Source organism: Anoplopoma fimbria, chromosome 24 (genome assembly GCF_027596085.1).
Source record: "Anoplopoma fimbria isolate UVic2021 breed Golden Eagle Sablefish chromosome 24, Afim_UVic_2022, whole genome shotgun sequence".
NCBI lineage: Eukaryota > Metazoa > Chordata > Actinopteri > Perciformes > Anoplopomatidae > Anoplopoma > Anoplopoma fimbria.
The window spans coordinates 24,490,791-24,516,155 of NC_072472.1; the positions used below are offsets into that span (position 1 = coordinate 24,490,791).

The 25,365-nt window shown below is 40.7% G+C and overlaps 2 protein-coding genes across 5 annotated transcripts in view; one reads left to right on the forward strand and one right to left on the reverse strand.

The window, feature by feature from the left end:
* p2rx1 (purinergic receptor P2X, ligand-gated ion channel, 1) overlaps window positions 1–12,482 on the reverse strand; it is a 12,934-nt gene extending 452 nt beyond the window's left edge. Inside the window, exons 1-14 of one of the 4 annotated variants that reach the window (XM_054625290.1) lie at window positions 12,188–12,482; window positions 7,764–7,908; window positions 5,935–6,006; window positions 5,607–5,664; window positions 4,387–4,474; window positions 4,104–4,184; window positions 3,283–3,424; window positions 2,955–3,100; window positions 1,075–1,165; window positions 913–978; window positions 730–825; window positions 289–378; window positions 103–147; window positions 1–17 (exon numbers count right to left, since the gene is read on the reverse strand). The exon at window positions 1–17 is cut by the window's left edge and continues 452 nt beyond it. In XM_054625290.1, the coding sequence (XP_054481265.1) occupies window positions 12–17; window positions 103–147; window positions 289–378; window positions 730–825; window positions 913–978; window positions 1,075–1,165; window positions 2,955–3,100; window positions 3,283–3,424; window positions 4,104–4,184; window positions 4,387–4,474; window positions 5,607–5,664; window positions 5,935–6,006; window positions 7,764–7,908; window positions 12,188–12,324 (1,263 nt within the window). In that variant the 5' untranslated portion in view covers window positions 12,325–12,482 and the 3' untranslated portion in view covers window positions 1–11. Of the gene's footprint in view, window positions 18–102; window positions 148–288; window positions 379–729; window positions 826–912; window positions 979–1,074; window positions 1,166–2,954; window positions 3,101–3,282; window positions 3,425–4,103; window positions 4,185–4,386; window positions 4,475–5,594; window positions 5,665–5,934; window positions 6,007–7,763; window positions 7,909–12,187 lie in introns of all 4 variants that reach the window. The other 3 variants (XM_054625289.1, XM_054625291.1, XM_054625292.1) reach the window with 3 other exon arrangements.
* A 4,381-nt stretch (window positions 12,483–16,863) lies between these two features.
* Window positions 16,864–25,232, forward strand: dhx33 (DEAH (Asp-Glu-Ala-His) box polypeptide 33). The gene is made up of 12 exons (XM_054625288.1): window positions 16,864–17,264; window positions 18,106–18,266; window positions 18,715–18,942; window positions 19,141–19,311; window positions 20,316–20,501; window positions 20,760–20,871; window positions 21,391–21,550; window positions 21,682–21,770; window positions 21,862–21,989; window positions 22,137–22,340; window positions 22,429–22,515; window positions 23,491–25,232. The coding sequence occupies exons 1-12, from the start codon at window positions 17,051–17,053 to the stop codon at window positions 23,797–23,799; spliced, it is 2,049 nt and encodes a 682-aa protein (XP_054481263.1). The 5' UTR covers window positions 16,864–17,050; the 3' UTR covers window positions 23,800–25,232.
* The last annotated feature ends 133 nt before the right edge of the window (window positions 25,233–25,365 follow it).

The window sequence follows — 25,365 nt, forward strand, 5'->3', positions numbered from 1 at the left end:
CTTCTCCCAGGTTACTTCTACAGGATAAACAGATAAATAAAACAGCGATCACAGAAACAAAAGCAAACATATTTTTTGTGATAATAATTGTAAGAATCTTACTTTAGCTACTTCTGTTTCTGTGCTACATGCCTCTGAGTCCTGGTCCTGTGGGATTAAAAGCCACAGGTCAGGAGCCATTTAAACCTCTCTTAGTAATGAAAAAGAGGATTCTCCTCAACATCACACAAGAGGAAAATACAAAAAAAAAGAATCTACACTACTGTCTAGACTTCTACGTGCACTCACGTTGGGCCGGCCAATGCCTTGGACTTGTCCTGCATTTGCTTCGAGGGCGTAATAGGTGCTGGTTTCTAAACCAAGTGACTCACTGTCATGCTGCAAATACAAAAAAAATGTTCTACCTGTTTCAGTTAAAGAAAGGAACTGTTTGAAGGAGGGATGGGAGAAGATTTAATCTATCAGATAGTGCTGTGTAGCAAGCATGGATGATCCTGAACTGCTGGTGAATGTTATGGGTATAAACACAGTGTTAATGTGAAGGGGACTGCTCCTGTGTGCTGGTCGGGGGGTTCAAAAGAACTGAAATACATCCAAGAGTTCTTGAGACAAGGAATTGCACTGTTGATGTCTGGACTGTATTTCCGTTAAAGGCCTCTCTGCTGCCATCTTGTGTTCAAACTGAATGCACACAATCACAACAGAATCTTTGTGCGTCTTAGAGCTTACCTGTTGATGTGTGTCTGTGTGTTTGAATTTCATGTTCTTGTAAAATTCTCTTTTTGGTAGCAAATAAAGCAGCACCAAGTCACACACCACGGTTGCCTGTAACATTAGAGTTAATACAGTTTGTATACAAAGTATTCCATGGATTAGAAATCAATTATTGCAGAAAGTCAGGATACAACATACCACTCCAAAGATGCCCACTCCGGAGCCTATCGCAGTCAGAGTTGGGATGATGTCAAACTTTCTGGCCTGTAAGGAATGGAGTGCCAGTGATTCAGTTTTCCCTGAGAGTACTTCTAAAGTCAGAGATTTGTACGACTAAAAATATTAAAATGTGCTTCTCACCAGTGACTGCACGATGATGTCGAACCTGATCCCGAACACTTTGAGAAGGGTTCTCTTCGAAGTCTTGTCCTCCAAATAATGCTTTGCATACCTACACACAGCCATGGGGATGATCACAATATGTTACATAGAATGTATATGCGGAAGTCTTTGGTAATATTTGCATTTCCCACATTTTCCCTTTCATCTAGATGAGATTATATCGTTTAGGAGCTTTAAAACATGGCAAATCACAAAGGCCATAAACCTGAATTATTAATAAAAAACATTAATAATATGTCATAGACGACTTCCTATGCAATTGAATTGAAAAAGCAAAAATGGAGTTCTGTATGTGTGGTTAGATACCTGAAATAAGGTCTGTGGTTAACACAAATTTGAGATGTTTCAACGTTTAATGTTAAGCCATAAAATAAGTTAGTTTATAGTGAATTTGGAAGCTTTTACATGTCTTAAAAAAGGCAGTTGCTAACAAATGTCTAAATGAGAATACAAATCCCCTATATAGAAGGCTGTGAAAGTGGACTATGACTTTTATTTGTCTCATTTAACCATCATAAACTTCAGGCAGCCTGCATCCAGTAAGAATTCAACACAAGCTGATCAGCTCCCACTTTTACTTTCAGTTAGCTGCTTATTCTTTAAATGACTTCAGGCTTGTACCTGTTGTCATTATCCCTCCCTGTATCAGTCTCAATGAATCTATTAAGCCTAGTCCTTATAATAGATTACACTGCAACCCTCTGATTGTTTGCGTCCCACAGCTGTGTGCCAATCCCCCCCCCACTCCGGCTGTTAGTGTCTCATTCCAGATGTTTTAGATCTCGATCTCAGTCCACCAGGAGATCCTTTCATTCCTCTCCTCTTCTCTGTCTCTCTCTGTTTTGTTTCCTCTCCTATCTGTGTGAATGGTGTGCATGAGTTCTGCCTCTTGTGTATTTATTTAGCCTGTCCTCTTTCCAGGTCTCCATGGTGGAGAGGAGGCAATGTGGTTCAGGTCCTATCTGGTTGGTGACACCTGAAGTTGCTTAACGTCCTCTTAAATCTTTTCTTATACTGTTTGTACAATCTATATATCTACTGTATTTCCTTATCAGAATAAAAGTTGTCGTATTTTGCACAGATTGTAAAGCCCCTTGAGGCAGATTTGTGATTTGTGATATTGGGCTACAGAAATAGAATTCACTTGTTTTTACCTGACTGGTGGTCAATCCAGTCCATAATTGAGCAACAATAGTAAATATTGGATATGTTAACGATATATCAACATTATAGAAATTTCCATCAGCAGTATTTTGTTGACATTTGTCACAGTTAATTCAGGTTGAACACACTGGGGAAGGGAATTACTAAAGGCAATGACTTCAGAGTATCAAACCTATATTAAAAAGATTTTACAACGTATGGAAATACGCTTTTCGCTTTCTTGCAGAGAGTTAGATGAAGAGATGTCTGTCCGATCAGTATAAAGCTAAGGCTAGGAAGCATAAGCTTAGCTAAGCATTTTCACTGGAAAAAGGCGCAAACAGCTTGCCTAGATGTGTCCAACTGTAACAGCGTCCTCTTACAAGCACACACTAATTAACAAGTTTTATATTGTTTGTTTAATATGTACAAAAAAGTGAAGTGTAAAGCTTTATAGTTTTATGGGGTGTTATGTACGCCCCATAAAACCAGAGCAGCTGTTTCCCCCTGTTCCCTATCTTTATGCTAATCTAAACTAAGATAACCGGCTGCTGGTTCCTGCTTCAACACGCAGAGTGTTATGAATCTTCTTATTTAACTATTAGTGAAAATGCAAATAAGTGTAATCATATTATATTAAAAGTATTTGTGCTGTGTGAGTCTGTTTCAGTTCAGGGAAGTATATATCTACACACCTAAAATTGTAGCCCACTGAAGCTCTGGCTCTGTCTGTCTCAGTGGGGTTTCCATACAGACCATGGAAGTTGTACTCTGGTTTACAGTGTTTGACATCCACATCTAGGTTACATGTCCAGTCGACCACAATACCAATGGCCCCTCCCTGCCAGGACAAAAGCACATCATACAAGATACAAATCTCCATTATAACACGGGAAACAAAAGAAAAGAAAACACCAAGAGACAACACATGTGCAGCTGTTACTAGATGGAGTGGAAATCTGCCTCTCCACCTGAACAATCCATCCTACACAGTCAGTGTGGAATAACGATCAGCTGACTCACCACTCGGGCTATTGTTTCAAAGTTGAAGCCAGACAGTTTGACTATGTCTCCCAGTCTGAATATGGGACACAGTGGAGCATCCTTTGGATCATAGAGGCATTTGCTGATGTAATCAGCATCGATACCCTCAACCAGGTTACTCCTGAAAGCACAGTTGGTCATCATAAAGCACGGTTTTAAAAAGAGCTATTTTTGTGTTTAAGAAAACATAATAACCTTAAGTTGCATTTGGGTTTTCACCTGATTTCTGCAGGATTTGTTTAATTTTTCTAATCTTAATGTTAAACTGAGTCCAAAAAATGGTTGACTGACCAGCTAACATTAACTTATGTGCTCGATTAAATGCACAGTAAACTTTACCATAACTGAAGTGGATTTATTTTCATTTTTATTAAGACATTTATTTTCTTAAAGCATTTAAAGACAAAGTACAACATTTTGCCAGCTTGCTTGAGTTAAAAAATCTGGCATTGCAAAACTTTCAAATTTAAAGATGTCCTCCAGCGGTTTAGTGACACACTTTCAAAAAGTCTGAGGACTTGTGGGAAAACATTGAGAAAAGAAACTTCCAAATCATTGCAGTAGAACCAGAGATATCCTGACGTTTAGTTCCCAGAATGAGTTAAAACACAGGATCCTACAGTTCCCATAATGCAAATCAGATCTTACCTACCCAGTAAATATTTCTTTTAATTTACTACTAATCATCTTAGGATACAACTGCAGTAAGATTATGAAACATTTCTATTTATCTATTTACCTTTGGAAACAATTTAGCATCTGCTGAGCTAAATATAATTAAATATAAATGAGGTAATCACCTTGAGACGCCAAATAAGGGGAAGGTTACAGAATTTTTGATGAACAGTGTGTAGTTCTCAGCAGACATCAACAACGGCGGACTAGATGGGAATAAAGATAAAATAGTATAAAATCAAGCATGTTGATGTGCAGAAATAATATTTCTCATGTACAAATAATTATGTTATCCTGACAGACAGCATTTGTGAGGATTCTGGCAAAGAATCCTCACAAATGAAATCGTCACATTCGTAGCAAGTCAGTTTCCACATGCAGTTTGAATAATTCTGTGTGTTCACATACTCTGGTATGTTGTTATCGTCCTCAACGGGGCACCAAGCCAACACCTCGCAGGTCTTAGTGGCTTTCACACAGACTCCCGTCATTTGCCCTTGAAATAGAGCCACACTATAGTTCATCACCATCAACAGACACAAAACTTCAAACCAGATATTTATTTTCAAGCAGCAGTGGGAAAGAAAGACTGGAGGGCTCTAACATTGACTTTTATCGCCCTATCTTGAATTAACTTCAACAGCAAGCGAAGCAAGCGCTGAAGTAGCTCTTTCCTTTATCTTGCTACCATCCTAACATACAATCTCTCTCCATATTATTAGCTTTGTCGCTATCGGTCTCTCACATTATATGCTGGTTGAGTTCACGGACAGTGCTGGAGCGGCGGTTTGCTCACTCGTCTTTAGTCTCTAACCGTTAACTGGAGTGCAGCAGTCTGTTTAAGCGTAGAGACAGTTCCTCTTCTGTAGCAATACTGGCACCTCGAGGTGAATTTGACTGGTCTGAAACAGACAGATCTAAAGCTTTGCCTAACATTGGTCTTATTGAAGTCGATGTGGGGCACAAAGGGCTTGAAAGGCTCCGAAGGTAACCCCCGGTACAGATGGAGGACAATACATTTACGTAACTGCTCTTTGAATTCGCCCTGCTATGTTTGGACCTATTAAAGAAGCTCTTGTCTGAATGGATATTTGTATTTAACGTCTCTGTGTGCTTATGATTTGTGTCAGCTCCTATGCACAGGGGTTACCGTAACATCTGTGATTGTATTTACAGTACATGCATGTGTCTAATTGCTTAAGGCAGGGTTTTACTTCAATGCTCCACAAGCAGTGATCACAATATACGCACACACACAATGTGTGTGTGGTTGTTAAGACTGAGGTTGTTGATTTTAATACGTCTTTTTAAATGTTTACCTTAGCTGACTCAGACGCTCTGTGTTTTAGTTTCTATGGTTGAGCTCGTCCTACAGCAGTTCTCAGGAGCCACAACCCTCTCTGCAAACACACAGCTCCATAACCGCACATGATTCCCTAGCTCCCTGCATCTTGATCCTGTCACTGAACCTAAGAAGTTCAAATCTGAAAAGGGCCGAGAGCAAGAGCAGACAACAGAGAGCCAAAGATCTGGACTCATCTGAGTGAGGCCACAGATGGGCAGACGGTTCAGTGAGGACTGCTGTTGTCACACACTGTCAGGCCGTCAGGATTTACCATGTCCCGTACGTTTGAAACTCCCTCCATCACAGTCAGCGTTTGAGCTGCAGTTATGCTTGCCTTGGAGCTGTTATAAACAAGAGATTGGGGTCAGTGGGTGGACACAACACGGAAACAACAAGGCATTTACTGTGATCTTTGGCAGCTTACAGAAACTGCTCATGTCATCTTGAGGCCATTTAGTAAAAAGAAAAGACGCTATTCAACAGCCATACACAACGACCCAATTACAGAAATAGTTTGGAATGAGACGTGATTCCTGTTTACTTTGACTATTTATGGAAGTGTTTAAGTGAGAGGGAGAAAGAGAGACGGAGGGGAAAACGTTTCCACCTACCTCTGGACACTTTCCCATCTTCTGACCTTCAGTTATGATGTAGTTTGTCATCACCACAAAAGATGAGTCTCCCTGAGGTTTAGGATTAAAAGGAGTTATATGTTACATTTTTTTAATATCGTTTATTTATGCCATAAAATAACATAACAAAGGATGCAGTAGACGCTAGGCAACATGCTACATTTTATTGTAGACAGCCTGTTAAACATTAATCAGTTGAGTCCCACTGGTGACCCTGCTGAGATCACGGCTTCAACGAAAACTTTTACATCACAAATAGTCACACATTGTTTGTTTTCATGGTGCGTTTTAAGCCTAAAGGAATTGTTGGACAATACAGGTTCTTTGCCTCTTTTCTTTTTTCCTCTCTGCCAGAAAGTGAATACAATGTGCTTACAATTACTTAACATCATATCATGAGTGTTCAAGTTGTGGTTTACAGGGGTTATGTGCTTGACAATGATTCCTGGCCATGAAGAAGGAGTTCTTACATGCTAATAAGTGAACTTTAAATCATTTCCGCAAATTTAACTGCTGTACTGTTGTTCAGACCATGTTGGTTGATCAAAACATAGTATACCAACTGCACAGATGTTAGCTAAGCAAGGGACGTACAGAACCTAAGTGTGTGTTTGGCGCTCTATGGCACCTCTCACTTTGTGTCCTATAAAAACAGTTAGAGGTGCTGGTAGGCAGAATTTGTTCGCTTTGGATAGAGCCAGGCTAGCTGTTTCCCCTTTACAATCTTTACTAAACTAAGCTAAGCTGAGCTAACGAGCTGTTGGATGTAGCTTCATATTTAGCAGATGGATAAGAGAGTGTTATTGATCTTCTCATCTAACTCTTGGGTGAAACAAAAGTGAATAAGCACATTTCCCAAAATGTCAAACTATTGTTTTAAAACTACTCATATATATTTTGACAAGCAAAGCTCTTTTACTTCAATGGGAATTTTCTTTTATGGAAGGTGGTATCATTGATAATGTTTTGCTGGATCCTCTACCACAATATTTTATTTGTGTGCTATTGACCGTCAGTTGATCCTCATATTTAAAACATAAAGTATGACCTATTTAATGAAGTTTCACTCAAACTAAATCACTCTACCTTAAAACATCAAACAAAGTGTAAAGCATTATACCTAAGAGCCTTTTCATATTTAAGGCTGGGTTTATCATACCAAACCATGTGCCCAACCCACTCTACTGGCCCAAAGCAAACACGACTATCTTCCCTGTGTCTTTTTATGTCTTTCCCACAGATAGCAGGACACAGCGTCATTTTAGGTAAACATATATATATATATATATATATATATATATATATATATATATATATATATATATATATAAAGACAGTATGAGACCTATGAGTCCATCTTTGATAGGTTGTTTGATTAGTTCTTAACAGGATGCACGCCTGTAAAGACTTTTGGAAAGTAGGGAGACACCTTGATGATGACAAAGCCAGATTATCATCCAGGCCAAATTTACTTTCAAACTGTGTTTGTGAGCTTTGTCACTGTCTGGATCTGGCATAAAACTCGAGTCAACACGAATGTTTTGAAAGCATGACTACACCCCGAACTTTGTCACGATCTTACCGCCGACCATTTTTCTTCAATGCGTTTCGACGTCGCTCGTCTGACTCAGCCTGATGTTTATTCACTCTGATAGTTTGATTCATGGACTGGGAATGTTGACTTCAGGCCATCTGACTCTGACCCAGATGGACTATAATCCCAACAGTGGTCATTGACTTGTACAGGGTTCAAAACTAATTTTTGGCCAATCAGGAGTCATGCGCCCAGCGGCCTACCAGTCACCAACCTGCGGTGGGAAGACGTAGTCGGCCACGTCCCAGACTCTCTCGCTTCCGTTTATGCTTGTGTAGCCCACTCCTTTCATTTTGGTGTAGACGGAGCTCACTGCTATGTCTGTGGACTGGTAGCCCTTCTCATAGATGAACACCCACCTGTGGGAGACACAGAGAGCATAGTGTCAGGTCTGTGGGCACCTCAGACTCCAACTCCACCCCAGTCAGCCATGCAACCCCGCAGGCAAGGGCATGTAAAGTGGTGATGTGGACAGTCTGCGCTGCAGCCCCACTGTTAGCAGCATCCCTCACAGGGACACATGTGCAGAGTAATTGCTATTTTGCAATATCACGTTGGTCGTACTATAGAGGTCTGCCCTTTACCACCACTACGACAAATCTGACTTATTGAATCTCAAAGTGCAGACATTCACTAATACATATTTCATAATGATAATTTGAGTTTCAAAATATATTATAATCATCCATCAGAGGGTGAATCAAACTGTTAAAAAAATGCATCAGGGTTTCCTCAATGTACATGAAATATGTTTTTAACTTTTGCAGCAGCACTTTTGGCAGCACCTTCGCTGTCCCCTTCAGTAGTTGCCCTTGAGAATTTATTTTACGTTTATTGCCCCGAAACAGTGAAATGACTACCGCCCTGATACCACAGCTGTGGTTCAGCAGTGCTGATCGTTGCCCATGAGTGATCATGGAACTTTACCTGGCTTGTAATGATAAATCTGAATGTCATATTAAGATGGCAGCTTGCATGTTCATCAGTGCAATCAGATTCAATCTATCCTCTTTCATGCATAGTGATTGGGATGAAAATAACACTGTAATTAAAGGTGCAGTCAGAGATTCGAATCCCATACAGTGTATGGGATTTGAACAGCAGGAGATGTTGAACACCTCCTGCTGTTCATATATAGCCCTGGCTTTGTAAATAGGAAACAAACAAAGTGGCTTGTACCGAGCCACACAACACTATTCCAGCCAATCAGCAACTAGGAGGCGTTCAACCATATATGTTTCAGAAATATGGCCCGTATTGAAGAAACGTGCAATGACACGTGGTTAATGTTGTGAAACGATTTGTTAGGTTTAGGAAACAAAGCTACTTGATTAAGTTAGAAAAGAGCACGGTTTGCAAATAATAACGCCACAAGAGACTTGTAACAATGTTGTCCCCGGCGAAAGTAAAAGTAAACACTGACGTTTTGTCGTTAGTGTCTTTAGTCACGTGACTTGCATGAGTTGATAGTGACATGATTAATTTGTCATCTGCCCTTGGTGGATTTTCCCCTCAGTTTACTGGTTATTATACTATGTAACTAACATACAGTCGCTCAATAAACTACGTCACTTGCTCTGACAGAAATAAAAAAATGCATGTTTTTAAAAATGCATTTTGAATGTGGCAACATTTCTTCGACTGGGCTGGTAAATGATGAGGGAGGGGTATTTGTTTAGGTAATGAATTCAAATATCAATCTCTTTGTCTTCAGAATTGCTGACTCCACCTTTTCAGTACAATTAAGAGGTACTTGTACTTTAAAGTACTCAAGTATTTCCATTTAATGTTACCTTATATTTCCACTCTGCTGCATTTCAGAGGGAAACATTGTACTTTCTAGCTTATAAAACATAATGTATTGCTAAAGAGCGGTTCTCAATGTTTTTGTCTTGTTGCCAGTTGGGGTTACTTGTCATGTTTCAGATGACATGAGTTGTTAGCAGTTCCACTAAAGAGTTGTTTCCCTTTTAAACTTCTCACATGGTTTCCTTTAAATGACCTTCTGAGGCCCGAAGTAGATAAATGTTTCAAAGCCTCACAAAAAACCCCAAAGATTAGAGAACGTAGCCGTTCTTTCTACCCCTATTAATCATCTCACAAGATGGATCTCTGCACTAAACTACCTAACGGCACATAAAGCAGATAGCACATTCATGCATATGCATTTACAATCTGATAATAATATATCAGTTACAGGGGCCAACTGTATGTAGAACAAGTACTTTCACTTTTATTTCTTAACGTGTTTTGCTGATGGGATTTAGAGTGCAGGACTTTTACTTGTAACAAAGTATTTATACATTCTTTTATAGGTGTTTTTACCTAAGCAAAAGGATCTGAGTTGAACCACTGGTGATAATCTATGGATGAAATATTTCAGGTTGGTTCTGGTCACACTGGGGTGCAGTCCTTTTTGCTTTCTGCAGAGTGAAGCTACTCCTTGTGTCGCTCTATCTGTGTCTGCCTAGGAGATGTGAGTATAACAGCTGGTGAGCACTGGGAAGATACTGTATGTACACGTAGGAATACACACATGCAGAGCTATTTTATATATTGTGTGAAAAGCAATTACCCCCCAACAGAAAGCCTACAGGGCAGCATGTACTGCGGTTCATTTGTCTGTGCAACAGATGAGCAGAAACATCCTTCAAACTGCAGAGGGATATAAGGTAGCGTCTGCACAATGAGCTGAAAGTCACAACTTCTATCAGTGAGGCAGATCAAATCGTGTAAGTTGGCGCTTACATTCAAGAGGCAGGGAAGGAAAAAAGTAGAGCACAATAATGGAATAAAGAAAGCCATGAGCGTGAAATAATGGAGGGATCTCCCGAAACAGCAGTCTAAGTGAGATCTGTATCTGCTCCGACAGAAGCCGAGCAGAGAGGCTGAGAGGAGGAGGAGGAGGAGGAGGAGGAGGAGGCTGCTTGATGTGCAGAGGTCTTTTCTTCCCACCATACTGTGGCGCTGAGATTAGTGTGAAATAAAAGAAAAAAATCACACTTCAGCAAATCATTACGAAATGAATAGATGGGCATTTTTGTTGACTTAAAAGTGATGAGACGAGAATTAATTATGGTTTGCTGAGGCTGCTGTTCTCTATTAAAATTTGTCGTCGCTTTCTAGATTGAGAAAGAGACTTACTTCAAATTGATTAATCAAATATTTTCAAAAAACATTCATGTGGAATTTGTTTTGTTGTTAAATTTGTTCAAAGCGCATAGCCCAAAGATGCACACGTTTTCATACACAAGAGTGTATTGTGTGAAATTGCAGATTTCAATAAAATTATATATTAAAAAAACCATTAGAGTAATAGATGTATTTGCAACAAGTCTAAAGGTTAAAATTAAATCCCACCATTGCTGTCAAGACAACCAGTGGTTCCCTGGTTCACTGCTGGTGCAATGAGAGATACAGGCTGACTTCTGCCCCGACCCGAGGGTGAGAAGCCTCATAATCACATCTCATTTCATGCCCATCACCAAAAGGCACGTGACAGGGGAGAAGACAGCAGAAGAAGGAGCTCTGTCCTGCACCGGGAACCCTTAGTACCAAAAGAGACCAAACCTCTGAATATCACCTTGGCTGTTCCCTTTTACTTATTTTCTTTAATATCAGCTCACAGAGGAAACTAAAATCCTTTTTCACACCAGCTTTAGACTTGTCAAGGTTTGAAATTAAAGAAATGAGCATCCACATTTCTTGTGACCTGACTTTGAAGATTGTCAAGATTAAAGCATCATGACAAAGATATGGACCCCAAAGAGAAACCAACAGCGGGACACTACCAACTAAATCAGCTTGTTGCTTCCACTTAAGATAATATCAATAACTTAGATAAGATATTCTTAAATGTGTCTGTTTCTATCACGTGTTCAGCATCATCAGCATCACCAGCAGAAGGTAACATGTGTCCATGCCTGCTTGCCAGCGAATTGGGCAGCAGTTGATGGTTATCTATGTTAGCATATGCCTCAGCCTGTTCATCAAATGCCGCTCCTCAGGTTCTGCTGCACGGAGGTGAACACACACTCATACACAAGCACCGACATGCACAAACGGTCAATGAGCAATTTCAAATTAAAGAAGAGAAATGCAGCAGCAAATTAAATATATGACTCTCCCTTCCACAGAATGAGTTTCCAGGGAAACGACTCCAACATGTCAAAGCATGAATGTGGACGTAAGATAAAAAGCATGCTGTTTCTCCTGTATCTCCTGCCCATCTTATGTTGAAACAAAAAAAAACCTTCTGCCATCACTCAATCTGTCATTACTTCACTGTTTGCAGTTCCTATTTGCTGTGTCAACATTATACCCGGCAAGTTACAGTGTGTGTCTCTGACCATCGGTGGCATCCTCTAGAAGTCAAATAAGAAGTCTCCCTTTAGGAATAATGTTTTTCTAACAACTTGAGCAGCATGTGATGCTTTTTATTATTATTATATAAGCAGAATTAGGGTTATGTTACTTTAAAACAACCCAGCCAGCAAAACAAAAAAAGTTGTTTTTGCAGGGTCACTCTGAAAGTTCATTTGCATCAGACAGAGTCTCTCCAAGCAAGTAGGAACTTGACAATCCAAACTAAAGTCTGAACACTACAGGAAACCGAGAGATGAATGTGTTGGGTCTTACCCGATGATGTAAGCCAGGACCCCCAGCTGGATCAGACGGCACACCACTCCCACCCTCCTGTTCCTCACCAACACCTGGCGCGGGGTCTCGTACTCGAAGAAGAAGTCGGAGATGGCATTGGTGATTTGGTTCTTCATCTTCTCTCATCGGCTGGCCCCTGTAGAGAGGAGGGTCTCTCTCTCTTCGCCCAACTTGCATACAAACACTCCCCTTCTCCTCCTGGTCACCTCTGCTTTAGTTCCTCACTTGTGGCAAGGTCCTCTCTGCCTCCTCTCATAAGAAACGTCTGACGCGCTTCATGAGAAGTCTTGAAGTGTAGGACTTCCTCCCTCCCTCCCTCCCTCTCTCTCTAGCTCTCTCCCCCTCTCTCTCTCTGTCTCTGTCTGTCTCTCTCTCTCTCTCTCTCTCTTTCTCTTTCTCTCTCTGTCTCTGCACAGGGTCAATCTCTTTTGTCAGTCACATTGTGGGCCTCTCCCATCTCACATAAATGCTGCAACTCCTGACTTTTTTCAATGCACCCTGTTTTTGTTTTATGCAGCACCACAAAATTAGAGAAAAGACAGCTTTGGAATTCACTCTTGACTCAAATAACTCAACAGCTCTCACACAAGCGCTGGACCTCCTCTTCTCCCTGCGCACTCAGACCTTATCTTTTCCACCGACACTCTCTTCCTGCGTACTATGGCAGAGACACATACCACAAAAGCCCAACACAAACACACACAGTGTGTACTCCGAGGTTCAGCTTATTTGCCTGCTCTCGTGTCACTGTTCGCAGACATTAAGCCCTCTTATGTTGTATCATCGTTTCGTGTGGGAACCACTTTGGGTTTCTCAGCCCTCTCCAAAAATTTCGACTTTCTCTCCTTTCATATACTGCGAGGTGATTTGCATTTCTAATCTTCGTTATTCGAGGAGAGGGAAACGCACATTGATAATAAAATGCCATTGGGACATGCATGAATTGGAATATCACAGAGAAGGTTTCCCATCTGCAAAATGTGTTTCTCACTTTCTAATCTCCCGAGATTAGCAAATGGAACATCTTCTTTTGGAATCATGTTTGAAATCCAAATCTAAATCTGGTTAAAGCCCATTCCAAATCGATATGTATTTGGAATCGCCGCAATATGGACATGCTTAGCATTTTGTCAGATTGCAAGGATTTGGTAGGATTGCAAGGATTGGATGGATTTAAAAAACAAGGGGGCTGTATGAAAAAAATAACCAAAACTGCTCTGTAGTGCAGCGCTGTTGCTGGTTGCAGATTTAATTAAAAATAATGAATTAATGTCAAGATATGTAACGATTGTTAATAATTCAATTATTATTTATAAACCAATAAATTACCACGAAAGACTTATGTTACTAAGTTTACACCATTAAACACCATTAGTTTAACTAACAGAATTTAACATAAGAATCACATTAAGACACCACAAATTGGAAAAAGAGGGGAAAATTTCCAAAGATGATATTTTTTCAATTAAATCTTATTATCAGTGTTTCTACGGAGTTCTTCTCACGGTGTTCAATGTCCTTTTATTTCATATACACACAAATCAAATGATCAAGTTCTTTATAAATTAAATATTTTTAGACAAACTACATAACTAAACTACTAAACAGAAAATAAATGCATAAACAGTAAAATAAACTAAATTAATGAATGAATAAAGAATATGATGAAGCGTACAATGAATAACATTGAACCACAAACAAATTAAAATGATTGCATAAGTCAAAAGATGAAAGTTGAGAAGCACCGGGAAGATTGTGAAGCACCTTTATATTAGTTTTAATTCAAATTTTAAAATGCTATTTTTAAAGGGACGCTGTGAGATAAGTGATACTCTGTTGAGAAGCAAGGCTAAGAGTCTGCAGCTATGCTAGCAGCACTGCTTGGAGGTACATGCTAACATGCTAACACCACAGGGATGGCCACTTTCAACAACCAGCTTGGCTGAGATTAAGATTTGTTTTTCCTTTTTGAGAACGCAAGGTCATTACATAACATTACATTTAATTAACTGACGATTTTATTATGGAAGTGCTCTCAAAGGTCAGCAGATCACCAAATAATTCCTCCTCTTGGAACAATGAATATGTACAAGGTGTAAAGGCAATTCACCCAATAGTTGCTCAGATAATAGGGTCTGGACCAAAGCGGTGTACCAACCGAAAGACAGACTGACATTGCACCCTTGGAGATTAAAAAGGCAATTCCAGTTATTTAAGAGGCAACGAAGGAGCCCAAAATTGTAACCTTTCTTGCCATTGTACAATATTACTGGCAGGCTGTAAACGTATTTCCGAAAGATGATTGCTGATGTTTAAAGAAGAACTGAAGGTTACTGATGTTACAGCAGTGGTGGGAAGTGTAGCATCGGCTCAACTACATGGAAAAATATAGAGTAAGTGGAGTCACAAAGGCATTCGTTTTGCTTGAATTCACAGCGTTAGTGCAGAACAAAACAAAAGCATTAGAAATGAGGCTCTCTTTGAAAAATGGAGTATGGAGGTTTGTGAGAGCGGTTCATTCCTGCAGCAACTTGTGAAATGCTGCTGTCGGACGCTGTGTGGCTGAACATCCTCTTTGTTCATGTACAGCAACATTTAATCACAGACAATCGAGTCAGGATATAATCTGTATCCTGTTGCGCTGAAATCAAACCATTTCTGCTGTATGTGGGTACCAAGTTATAAAGTATTGGTTGCAAAGTTTTCTGCGTATTTCTTAACAAGCTTTCCTTCTACCAAGAAAATGTGGGTGCGGTGCATACTTCAAAACAAAAGTCAAGCAAAGGTGATAAGATTCTGTGTAGGCGTGAGCTGCACTGGCTTGACTTTCTTCCTCCTTGGACCGGATGTTGTTGCTTAACATCAGAACTGTTGACACCCTGACCAGAGGGTGATAATAATGTGTCTAATCGAATCAAGAGCAAACACGAGAACATCATTTTACTGTCATCTTTTTCTGAAGAGATGAACATTTAGGATATAATGAAAACTATAATTAAATAATACAAAATTATAGTGGGGCACTGTTGCCTCACAGAAAGAGGGGCCTGGGTTCAATTCCCGGGCTAGACGGGCCTTCTGCGTGGAGTTTGCATGCTCTCCCCGTGTTAGCGTGGGTTCCCTCTGGGTTCCTCCCACAGTCCAAAGACATGCAGCTGAGGTTAATTGAAGACTCTAAATTGTCCGTAGGTCTGGATGTGATTGTGAATGGTTGTCTGTCTATATGTGTCAGCCCTGTTATAGTCTGGCGACCTGTCCAGGGTGATTCCTGCCCCCCCGCAACCCTTTCAAGGATAAGCGGTTAATGAATGAATGAATGATGGTTTTCACACCATGAACCACTAATTGAGACATGAAATATTCTCACTTTGGGATACTGAAATATTCCCTTATGTCATGAATTATATTACCTTTGTTTGCTATACATTCTCATTCCAACTCGTCACATACTAACGATCTTTTAGACCCTTTGGCATCTCTTTCTAACGCGCTGGGTATCCCAGAAACACTTGATGGCAACAAAAGCATTTAGGCTCCCCACACACATGAAAACGATCAAATAATTGAATGAAGGAATGATCAGATGGTTTCCCTATGTTGAGTGAAAGGATCAAATTATGTTAGTAAAAAGAGGGTGATTGTGTTGAGGGTAGATGCTTTTTTGTCCAGTACCCCTCGCCATCACTATGCCAAAATCGCTCGATAGCTGTGCTTCGTTCCTGGGAGCTTGCATGCACCTCCTCATTAACCTCATTTATTACTGGGATGTCTATGCTTTTCCTCTGATGGACAGTACTGACGTAATGCACCCTTGCAATATGTTGTCAGTGTTGTGATTTGATTTTAATTTGGCATGAAAATGAATCTCAGTTGATAAAAAAACAAATGATTGTCATTTTACAGAATGTTCTTCATTAAATGTGACACAGTGAATGCAAACCTACAAAGGACAACATTTCATTTCACTTTATTTCATTATCATAAGTGTTTTTCTTTAAGCAATGTAAATCTTCCATACAATATTTCAGAAACTTGTAATTCAAAAAATCATTACAATGAAACGGTGTGATTTTAACATTATGCTCCATGACAGACCAATGCTCTGGTTTATGCTTTAAGATGCTTGTTTAAGAAAGGAGATGCACTGATGACTTCTGGTGACTAGTAGTTCTCTTGAATACCTATGTTGAATACACTTCCTGTAAGTCGCTTTGGATAAAAGCGTCTGCTAAATGACTGTAATGTAATGTAATGTAATGTAATGTAATGTAAACCTTTTTACTTGAATAAAACCTTTGAATACAACTATTGACTTACTCCATTAAAGGTTAATGCATTTCTTTTGAAATATATTTCAACTTAGTTTTTACTTTTTATATGGAGTAAATGATTGTACTTAACATTTTAACATTTTAACTAACTGTACTTTTGCTCTGGTTTATGCTTTAAGATGCTTGTTTAAGAAAGGAGATGCACTTATGACTTCTGGTGACTAGTAGTTCTCTTGAATACCTATGTTGAATACACTCTGCTACATGACTGTAATGTAATGTAATATAATGTAATGTAATGTAATGTAATGTAATGTAATGTAATGTAATGTAATGTAATGAGCACAAGGATGTGTGAACCTCCCTGCCAGTCTGTACTCGGGTTTAAACTTCCCCCACGACCTGATGACGTCAAACATATGCGCCGAAATCTAACCACGTGGGGACGTTTTCTGCAGCAGTAAACATCCGCAGTGACGCTCAGAAACACTTTAACGTTTATTCTTAACGTTAAAACAATCTCAAGAAACAACTGCAAGGGTTTCGCTAGGAGGGTGACTTTCTCCAGACCATGCCCCACGACCCCGACCCTCCTCCGGCTAAGAGATTCAAGCCGGGGTCCGTTTTCTTCCGCCTCGATAGGAATAAACCTGGAATGCTGCTGCCTAGAAAGGGGAATGCCAGCAGTACTCCCATAGACGTCCAGAGGAAGCAGCTCCCGATCTACCAGGCCAAACCTCAGCTGCTCAACCAGCTGAGACAGCTGCACAATGCTATCCTCATAGGTGAGGTTAGCCAGAGAGATCCACTCTAAAATATAACTGTATTGTCAGCTTTGTAATATAATACATTACATTACATTACATTACATTACAGTCATTTAGCAGACGCTTTTATCCAAAAGACTTACAGGAAGTGTGTTCAACATAGGTATTCAAGAGAACTACTAGTCACCAGAAGTCATCAGTGCATCTCCTTTCTTAAACAAGCATCTTAAAGCATAAACCAGAGCAAAAGTATAGTGCAGAGGCAGATTACTACGAAAACAATAATTGCAACAAACTAATACGAATATAATAAGTGCTACAAACTACTACTAATAACATTACAGCTCCACAAATCTTGTTTTCTGATTCACATCAGATAGCCCTATTCCTCTACATGTCATAACCTGAGTTATTATTATAAACAAAATAAGTGAGTAAGTGAATCCCTGTATTCGTATCAGTTCGTTGCACTTATTGAATTTGTATTCGTTTATTGCACTTATCCTATTCGTAGTAGTTTGTAGCACTTATTATATTCGTATTAGTTTGTTGCAATTATTGTTTTCGTAGTAATCTGCCTCTGCACTATACTTTTGCTCTGGTTTATGCTTTAAGATGCTTGTTTAAGAAAGGAGATGCACTTATGACTTCTGGTGACTAGTAGTTCTCTTGAATACCTATGTTGAATACACTTCCTGTAAGTCGCTTTGGATAAAAGCGTCTGCTAAATGACTGTAATGTAATGTAATGTAATGTAATGTGAGTTGTGTCACATCTAGGTGAACATCATGCTCAAAAAGTGTCATTTCTGCACCTGATCCCTGTCTAACTTTGACCCGTTCTCCCTATGAACCTTTAGGGGAGACTGGCTCTGGGAAGACCACTCAGATCCCCCAGTACCTGTATGAGGCCGGCATCGGACGACAGGGCATCGTCGCCATCACTCAGCCCCGCAGGGTTGCTGCTATCTCACTGGCAGGAAGGGTGGCAGAGGAGAAGAGGACTCAACTTGGCAAGCTGGTATGCACAAAGGACAGTTGTCCTAGATACACAAGCTATGTTTACATCCAGTGTCACTTAGAGTCATTGTTTGAATTCTATCTGTGGTATCATTACTCCTATCAGTTGAAGTGGGGGAGGCTGTGGCGTAGTGGAGAGCAAGGTAGTTCTCCAATCAGAGGGTCGGTGGTTCGATACCCGGCTTCGGCAGTCGATGTGCCTTGGGCAAGACACTTAACCCCAAGTTGCTCCTGAAGGCCATCGGTGTGGACTGGATGATGAATGTTAGTTAGAGTCTGATGGTGGCACCTTGATGGTAGCCTGTCATCAGTGTGTGAATGGGTGAATGATATGTAACATACTACTGACTGTAAGTCGCTTTGGAGAAAAGCGTCTGCTAAATGACTGTAATGTAATGTAATGAAGTCTTGCCGAGGCGTTTACAGTAAACCAACAAACTTCTTTCCAGGTTGGTTACACGGTGCGCTTTGAGGACGTCACCTCCTCCGAGACGAAGCTGAAGTTCATGACGGATGGCATGCTCTTGCGCGAGGCCATCGGCGACCCTTTGCTGCTGCGCTACACCGTGGTGGTCCTGGACGAAGCTCACGAGCGCACCGTGCACACGGATGTGCTGTTCGGCGTGGTTAAGGCAGCACAGCGGAGGCGCAGAGAGCTCAACAAGATCCCCTTAAAGGTAGAGGGTTAAAGTTCTCCTAAGATATTTTACACTGGGCTTATTCATAACACTGAATGTGCTAATGAGGACAAAAAGCTCTCTTTTTATTCATGTCTATTAGGATCATTTTTCTGCCTCTGCTGTGTTGATCGGTTTAAGCATCTCCCTATATTCACCCAAACTCCTGCTTCTTTGTTTTGTGTGTAACCTGCACAGGTCATAGTGATGTCAGCCACGATGGATGTGGATCTGTTCTCCGAGTACTTCAACAAGTCACCTGTGCTTTACCTGGAGGGCAGGCAGCATCCCATTCAGATCTACTACACCAAGCAGCCCCAGTCCGACTACCTGCAGGCTGCGCTCGTCTCTGTCTTCCAGATCCATCAGGTCAGAACCGGGCCAGGAAACGATTCAGGCCAGGGAATCTATGTCAGCCCAGGCCAATCTTGACAGATTTTCTGCTTCTTTTTCTTTTCTTTTACTGTTAATACCATTAGTATGTCTTTTTTAGTTTTTACTACAAATAAAAATTGCTTCAGAAACCCCCAGAAAAAGTTATTAACAGCATTGACTCTCCAGTTTACAGTGTTAATTAGAGTTCCATAATTAAAGCTAGAGGAATTAACATACATATATAATTTAGGAGTGTTTGTTCTGCACTTCCTCAGTGCTGTGAGTGACTCTGGTAGCCTAGCTCTAGAAAGACAAGAGCATACAGGTCTCTATTGATTGATTAAATGTTGCAACTTAATTATTTATTTTTTAAACATAGTCAACTCAGGAAAGGTTATGTGATATTTTGACGCGCTGCTAACTGTGTTCGTGGAAGGTATCTGTTATTTTGCAGCATTTATCTGCATCACTTTGTTGCAGGTTTTTTCTTCTTTTAATACTCTCCCTCTCAGCTCCACCTTGTCTCATTCTCTCCTTCTCTCTTTCATCTGCGCTGTCCAGTTTTACATCCTCGCTGCTCGGCCACACGCACTCCACACACTGAATGAACATTGTGTTGATGTGTACATGCATGCAACCAATCGCCGGTGATAACAGGCGGGATGACGGTTTACAATTCTGTGTCTTTACACTCCATTATATTCGGTGATACCTTTATCATTTGAAGAAATAGTTGTGTTACTCCATTATATTCCCAGACTTACGTCAGTGATGCATACCATATTTTGCAAGTGAAGATCATTCATGAAGAAATAGTTGTGTTCTAAGTAATCAGTTGTTTTTCCATTTTGAAATCCAAGCCAAAACAATAGTCTCTTTCCTTTTAAGCATTATAAAAAAACACAAACCTGTGAGTAAACAGCTCTCCTGGGTGTTCATACTCTGTGATGATTGTTCTCGACATTGGAACAGAACGTTGCCTTTCTGTTTGCACACAGGAAGCCCCTCCCTCCCATGATATCTTAGTCTTCATGACTGGTCAGGAAGAGATTGAGGCTCTGGCGAGGACATGCCGAGACATCAGCAAACATCTGCCGGATGGCTGCGGTCCCATGCTCGTCATCCCTCTGTACGCATCGCTGCCCCCGGCACAGCAGCTCAGGGTCTTCCAGCCGGCTCCTAAGGTAAAGGCAGTAGTGAGCATGAAGGAAAAACAGTGTGGACAAATGGGACGTGTTTGTGTAAAAAGATAGCACACATTGTGTTCAGACACAATATCTGAGCAGATCTGCAATAATGTGTTTGAAGCATGTCTGGCTTTTTTTTAGCTTTACTTCTTAGTTAAAGTGCCACATAATAGTGTTTTGCTATATGTATTGTAGACTTTATTTTACATTAAATGTGTACTTCATACAGAAAAATGTCCTTTCTACTATTTTCAGGGCTGTAGGAAGGTCATCCTCTCCACCAACATTGCCGAAACGTCGGTCACAATCTCTGGGATCAAATTCGTCATAGACACGGGGATGGTGAAGGCCAAACGTTTCAACCCTGGTTAGATGATTTAGTCTTCACACACGTTCTCATATCAGTAATAACTTCAGCAAAAAATCTAATCATGACTAGGGCCTTTTATGAATCAAAGAAAAAGAGGCAACCCAGTTTTTGTCACAGGCAGATCAACAGGAGTCAGTAGAAAGTAACTAAGTACTCAAGTATTGTATTTAAGCACAATTTTGAGGTACTTGTGAGTATTTCAGATAAAATGTAATTTCTATCTGTGTTGTAGTACTCAAGGTTGGTCTTGTCTCAGATTTTATTTCCATGTATTTATTTTTTCATTTTATTTTTATTTATTGGTTAACATAATTTCTTTGATTGCTCATTGAAAACATAGGAACATTACCACACATAAAGTTACCTCTGTAATGCCTTTTGATTATTTTATCAAGACATTTCTCATGGTAAACTTAAACATACTCACTTGACAGCATATATGACAATAATATTTGTGTTTGAGTTGTTCAGTTATTTGTCTCTGATGTAATTGTTCATGTGCTGTGTGACTCTCAGACAGCGGGCTGGAGGTGCTGGCCGTGCAGCGGGTCTCTAAAGCCCAGGCGTGGCAGAGAGCCGGTCGGGCCGGCAGAGAGGACTCCGGCTCCTGCTACCGCCTCTACACCGAGCAGGAGTTCGACAACCTCATCCCCATGACTGTGCCCGAGATCCAGAGGTGCCGCAGGACATATATGTCTTCATACAGATAATAGCCTTGTCCGCATGTTGATACATTTAGGTCAGCGTGATTGAACGTCTGCTTTACTGCGTGTGCGTGCGTGTGTGTGCGTGTGTGTGTACTTGCAGGTGTAACCTAGCCAGCGTGATGCTGCAGCTCATGGCTCTGGGGATTCCAGATGTGATGAATTTTGATTTCATGTCCAAGCCCTCGCCAGGTAAGACGCTATCGATCACAAATCCCTGTGCATTATGGATGTGGTCCAGGAGGGTCGTAGCGGCGTAGTGACCTTGCTGTGTTTATCCCAGAGGCCGTTCGCTCAGCTGTGGAGCATTTGGAGCTGCTGGGAGCCTTAGAGAGGAAGGAGGGGCAGGTTCTCCTCACCGCTCTGGGAAAGAAGATGGCAAGCTTCCCTCTGGAGCCCAGATATGCCAAGGTAAAAAACGAAAAAAGCATGCAACACTCTGCAAGCGCTGATTTAAAGTGACAGCCTGTGGCCCACAACGCCGCATGGTTCGCACGCTCGGCTCAATTAGATTATGGTGTGACGTAGTTTTCCTGCCTCGTTTGCTCCGTCTCACAGACCATCCTGCTGTCCCCGGACTACTCCTGCTCTGAGGAGATTTTGAGCATCGTATCCCTGCTGTCGGTGGACACCGTGCTGTATAACCCTCCCGCCAAGCGGGAGGAGGTGCTCGCCTCACGCAAGAAGTTCTCCTCCAGTGAAGGAGACCACATGACGCTGCTCAACATTTACAGAGCGTTCAAGAAAGTCAGTGGTAACAAGGTGAGCAGAGCTGAGCGAGGAAAATGTGTGCGACAAAGCCAAAATCGAGATATGTCATTATGTTGCTGAGCTCTGTCTGCTGTTACAGGAGTGGTGTCGGGAGAACTTTGTCAACAGCAGGAACATGAGTCTGGTGAAAGATGTCCAGGCTCAACTCAAAGATATCTGCCTTAAGGTACACATCTGAAAATGATTATTAGTACTGAGGATATTCTGTGTAGGAATGGAAAATAACACCTGAAAGTCCTATCAAAATCATAATCACATTACCTCCGTAAAGATGAATGAAACAGTGTCTTTAATGTTTGTTTACTAAGACAGGAGAATCAAGGTAAAAATACACTACGTTTCACATATTCTGCAACCATCGAATAAGTCATATTAAGACTGAATCGATGCGAATTACATTTTATGGCTGTTATTTCAATTCATCAGCGGGATGTATTTGGCTATGGAGTGAAATCATTTATTAATTATGATTGTATAAATAGTGTAGGTTGCTGCATCGACAGCTAGCTAGAGTTGTCATGATACTGGAATTTCTCATTTTGATACAGTACCTTTCATCATTTTCAAATATAGGAATAGCACTCAAATTATAAAAAATCAAATAGGTTAGGGGACTATCATCTTGCCTTAAAAATATTTATATTACTGTTGCCAGCATGGCCTGGTCTTTATTTAATCTCCACAGTAATATAATAATCGGCAAAACCGTCTTCTTTCCACTGTCATTTGGCGAAACTAAACCCTTTATTCATTTGATCACTCCCCTCTTATTTATCATTGAATAATGATTAAATAATTCCCGGTGATTATAAAATTGTGCTGTATTGTTGCTTGAAATTGCCCAACCCTAATTCGACACCACACGGACAAATTAAGTCAAAAAAAATCTGCTTTTTATTCGAAGATAAATCAGTGCGTGTGGTTGCGTGTGGTTGTGTGTGTGTGTGTGGTTGTGTCAACTGGAGAGAACAGCGGGCAGAAACTGCAACTGGAACCCGTGTATCCATACTGTGGAAAATATTCAGAATTTATACTTCCATATTTTTTACAACATTATTGATAACTTAATACTGTGACAGATTGACCACCAGTGAATGAGCATTTTGAGCTTACCTGTCTGTTCTGTCTGTCGATTCTCAAGCTCAACATGAAGCTGGAGTCGTGTGGCGCAGACACGGGGAGCGTTCGCCGCTGCCTTGCCCACGGGATGTTCGTCAACGCCGCCGAGCTGCAACCCGACGGCAGCTACTTAGCCCTGGACACCCACCAGCCCGTGGCCATCCACCCGTCCTCCGTCCTGTTCCAGGCCAAGCCAGCGTACGTGGTCTTCAACGAGCTGCTGCACACGTCCCGCTGCTACATGAGGGACCTGTGCTTGGTGGACGCCGACTGGCTGCTGGATGCAGCGCCGGAGTACTTTGGCCGCAAACTGCACCCGACCAAGAGCTAACCGAGGGAGCACATTACCTTCCAAATCACTTGAGTGGGGATAAAACTGGAAGATGTATTCTCCTTAAAATAATTCGGATGAAGATGCTTATTGATTGAATGCTAATGCAATCAATAAGCAGAACACTTTTCTCTGTGTACTGTGTACTTAACTTCTCTGGATCTCACTACCTCCCAGCTGACAAGCTTTTGACACGTGTCACTGCAGCAGAGATCTGCATATCGAGGCCTCACAACTTTGACTTCCTGTAAAACTGTAATTCCGATTTTTATATCCTGCGTTACTACCGCTTGGCAGTATTTGATCTTGCCATTTGGCCACCTGGAGAAAAAAAAGATGTCATGCATCGATTCTTTCCACATTTGCATGTGTTTTAACCACACAGATGACCTCACTTGAGCTTTGTCTTGGGCTGAGATTATTTAGCTCCATTTTTTTCACAAAAAATCTAATCAGACTTGATAGAATTGCACTCTCCATTCGTTCCTCTCATAACATATTGAATTTAATTGTTAAGCCACCTACTCAACTAGGTTTAGAAATCTGCAGTAGACTGGCTGGTGGTTCTTTTCAGTGTCATTTTGAGGGATAATGAGGAGGTTAGGGTTAAGGAGCGGTCTTGTGTCAAGTTTTTCCCGCCATGTAGTTTGGGTTTATACAAAGTGGTCTTAAAGGATTTTATATATGCAAAGAAACTAGATTTTTCTTAATCTACGAGGTTATGTAAATACAAGAAAATATGTAAATCACCAAAGTTGGATTTAGAACATGAGGTTTTTTACATGTCACAGTGACATGACTTCACTTTTATAATAAGTCTACATGCAGCACACGTCTCGTCAGCTTGTGCATGCCTCTTTATTTATTTATGATCGTACCACCAGTTCCCCTAAATACGTGCACATGAGGAGAAGTAGCATGACTCGTTCTCTAGGTTCTACTCTTTGCCGTTGTATGTCACTCAGCCCCTACACAGGTGTATGCTGACAACATATGTATGCAATGCATGGAGACTGTAGTTATCGATCTGATCCCTCAGGTCTTTCATACTTTGTAGAATGTACACCACGCCATGTTTCGGAATGGGATGGATGCTCCTCTTGTCTTTTTTTACACTGGACTCAGGACTGTACAATGTTTAACTGTAACCTGAATAAAATTGCTATTTCCAAATGTTAAAAATACCAAATGCATCTGGGGAAGAGACTCATCAGACCATGTTACATAGAGGTTGGGTGTTCAGTTCTGTGTTGCTTACGGATCATACTGCCCATTTTGTTTTCAAGATAATTTGTTTCCTTCACAAAGGACAAGTAGACCATTTAAGATCTGCATGTTATAAAGTTTATAAGATTACAGTTTATTATGAGTATATTTACTATGAAGTCTTGCATAACCACCATTGCTATAATTTCTAATAATAAATAAGTCACTGTCCCACAGAACAAGTCTACATTGGCCACTGTACTATATCAGACCTGAAAAACAAACAAAAAAAATGTTTTGGATGTTATAAAAAAGCTTTATTCACTCAGTAATTTTTATATATTCATACTTTTCCAAATC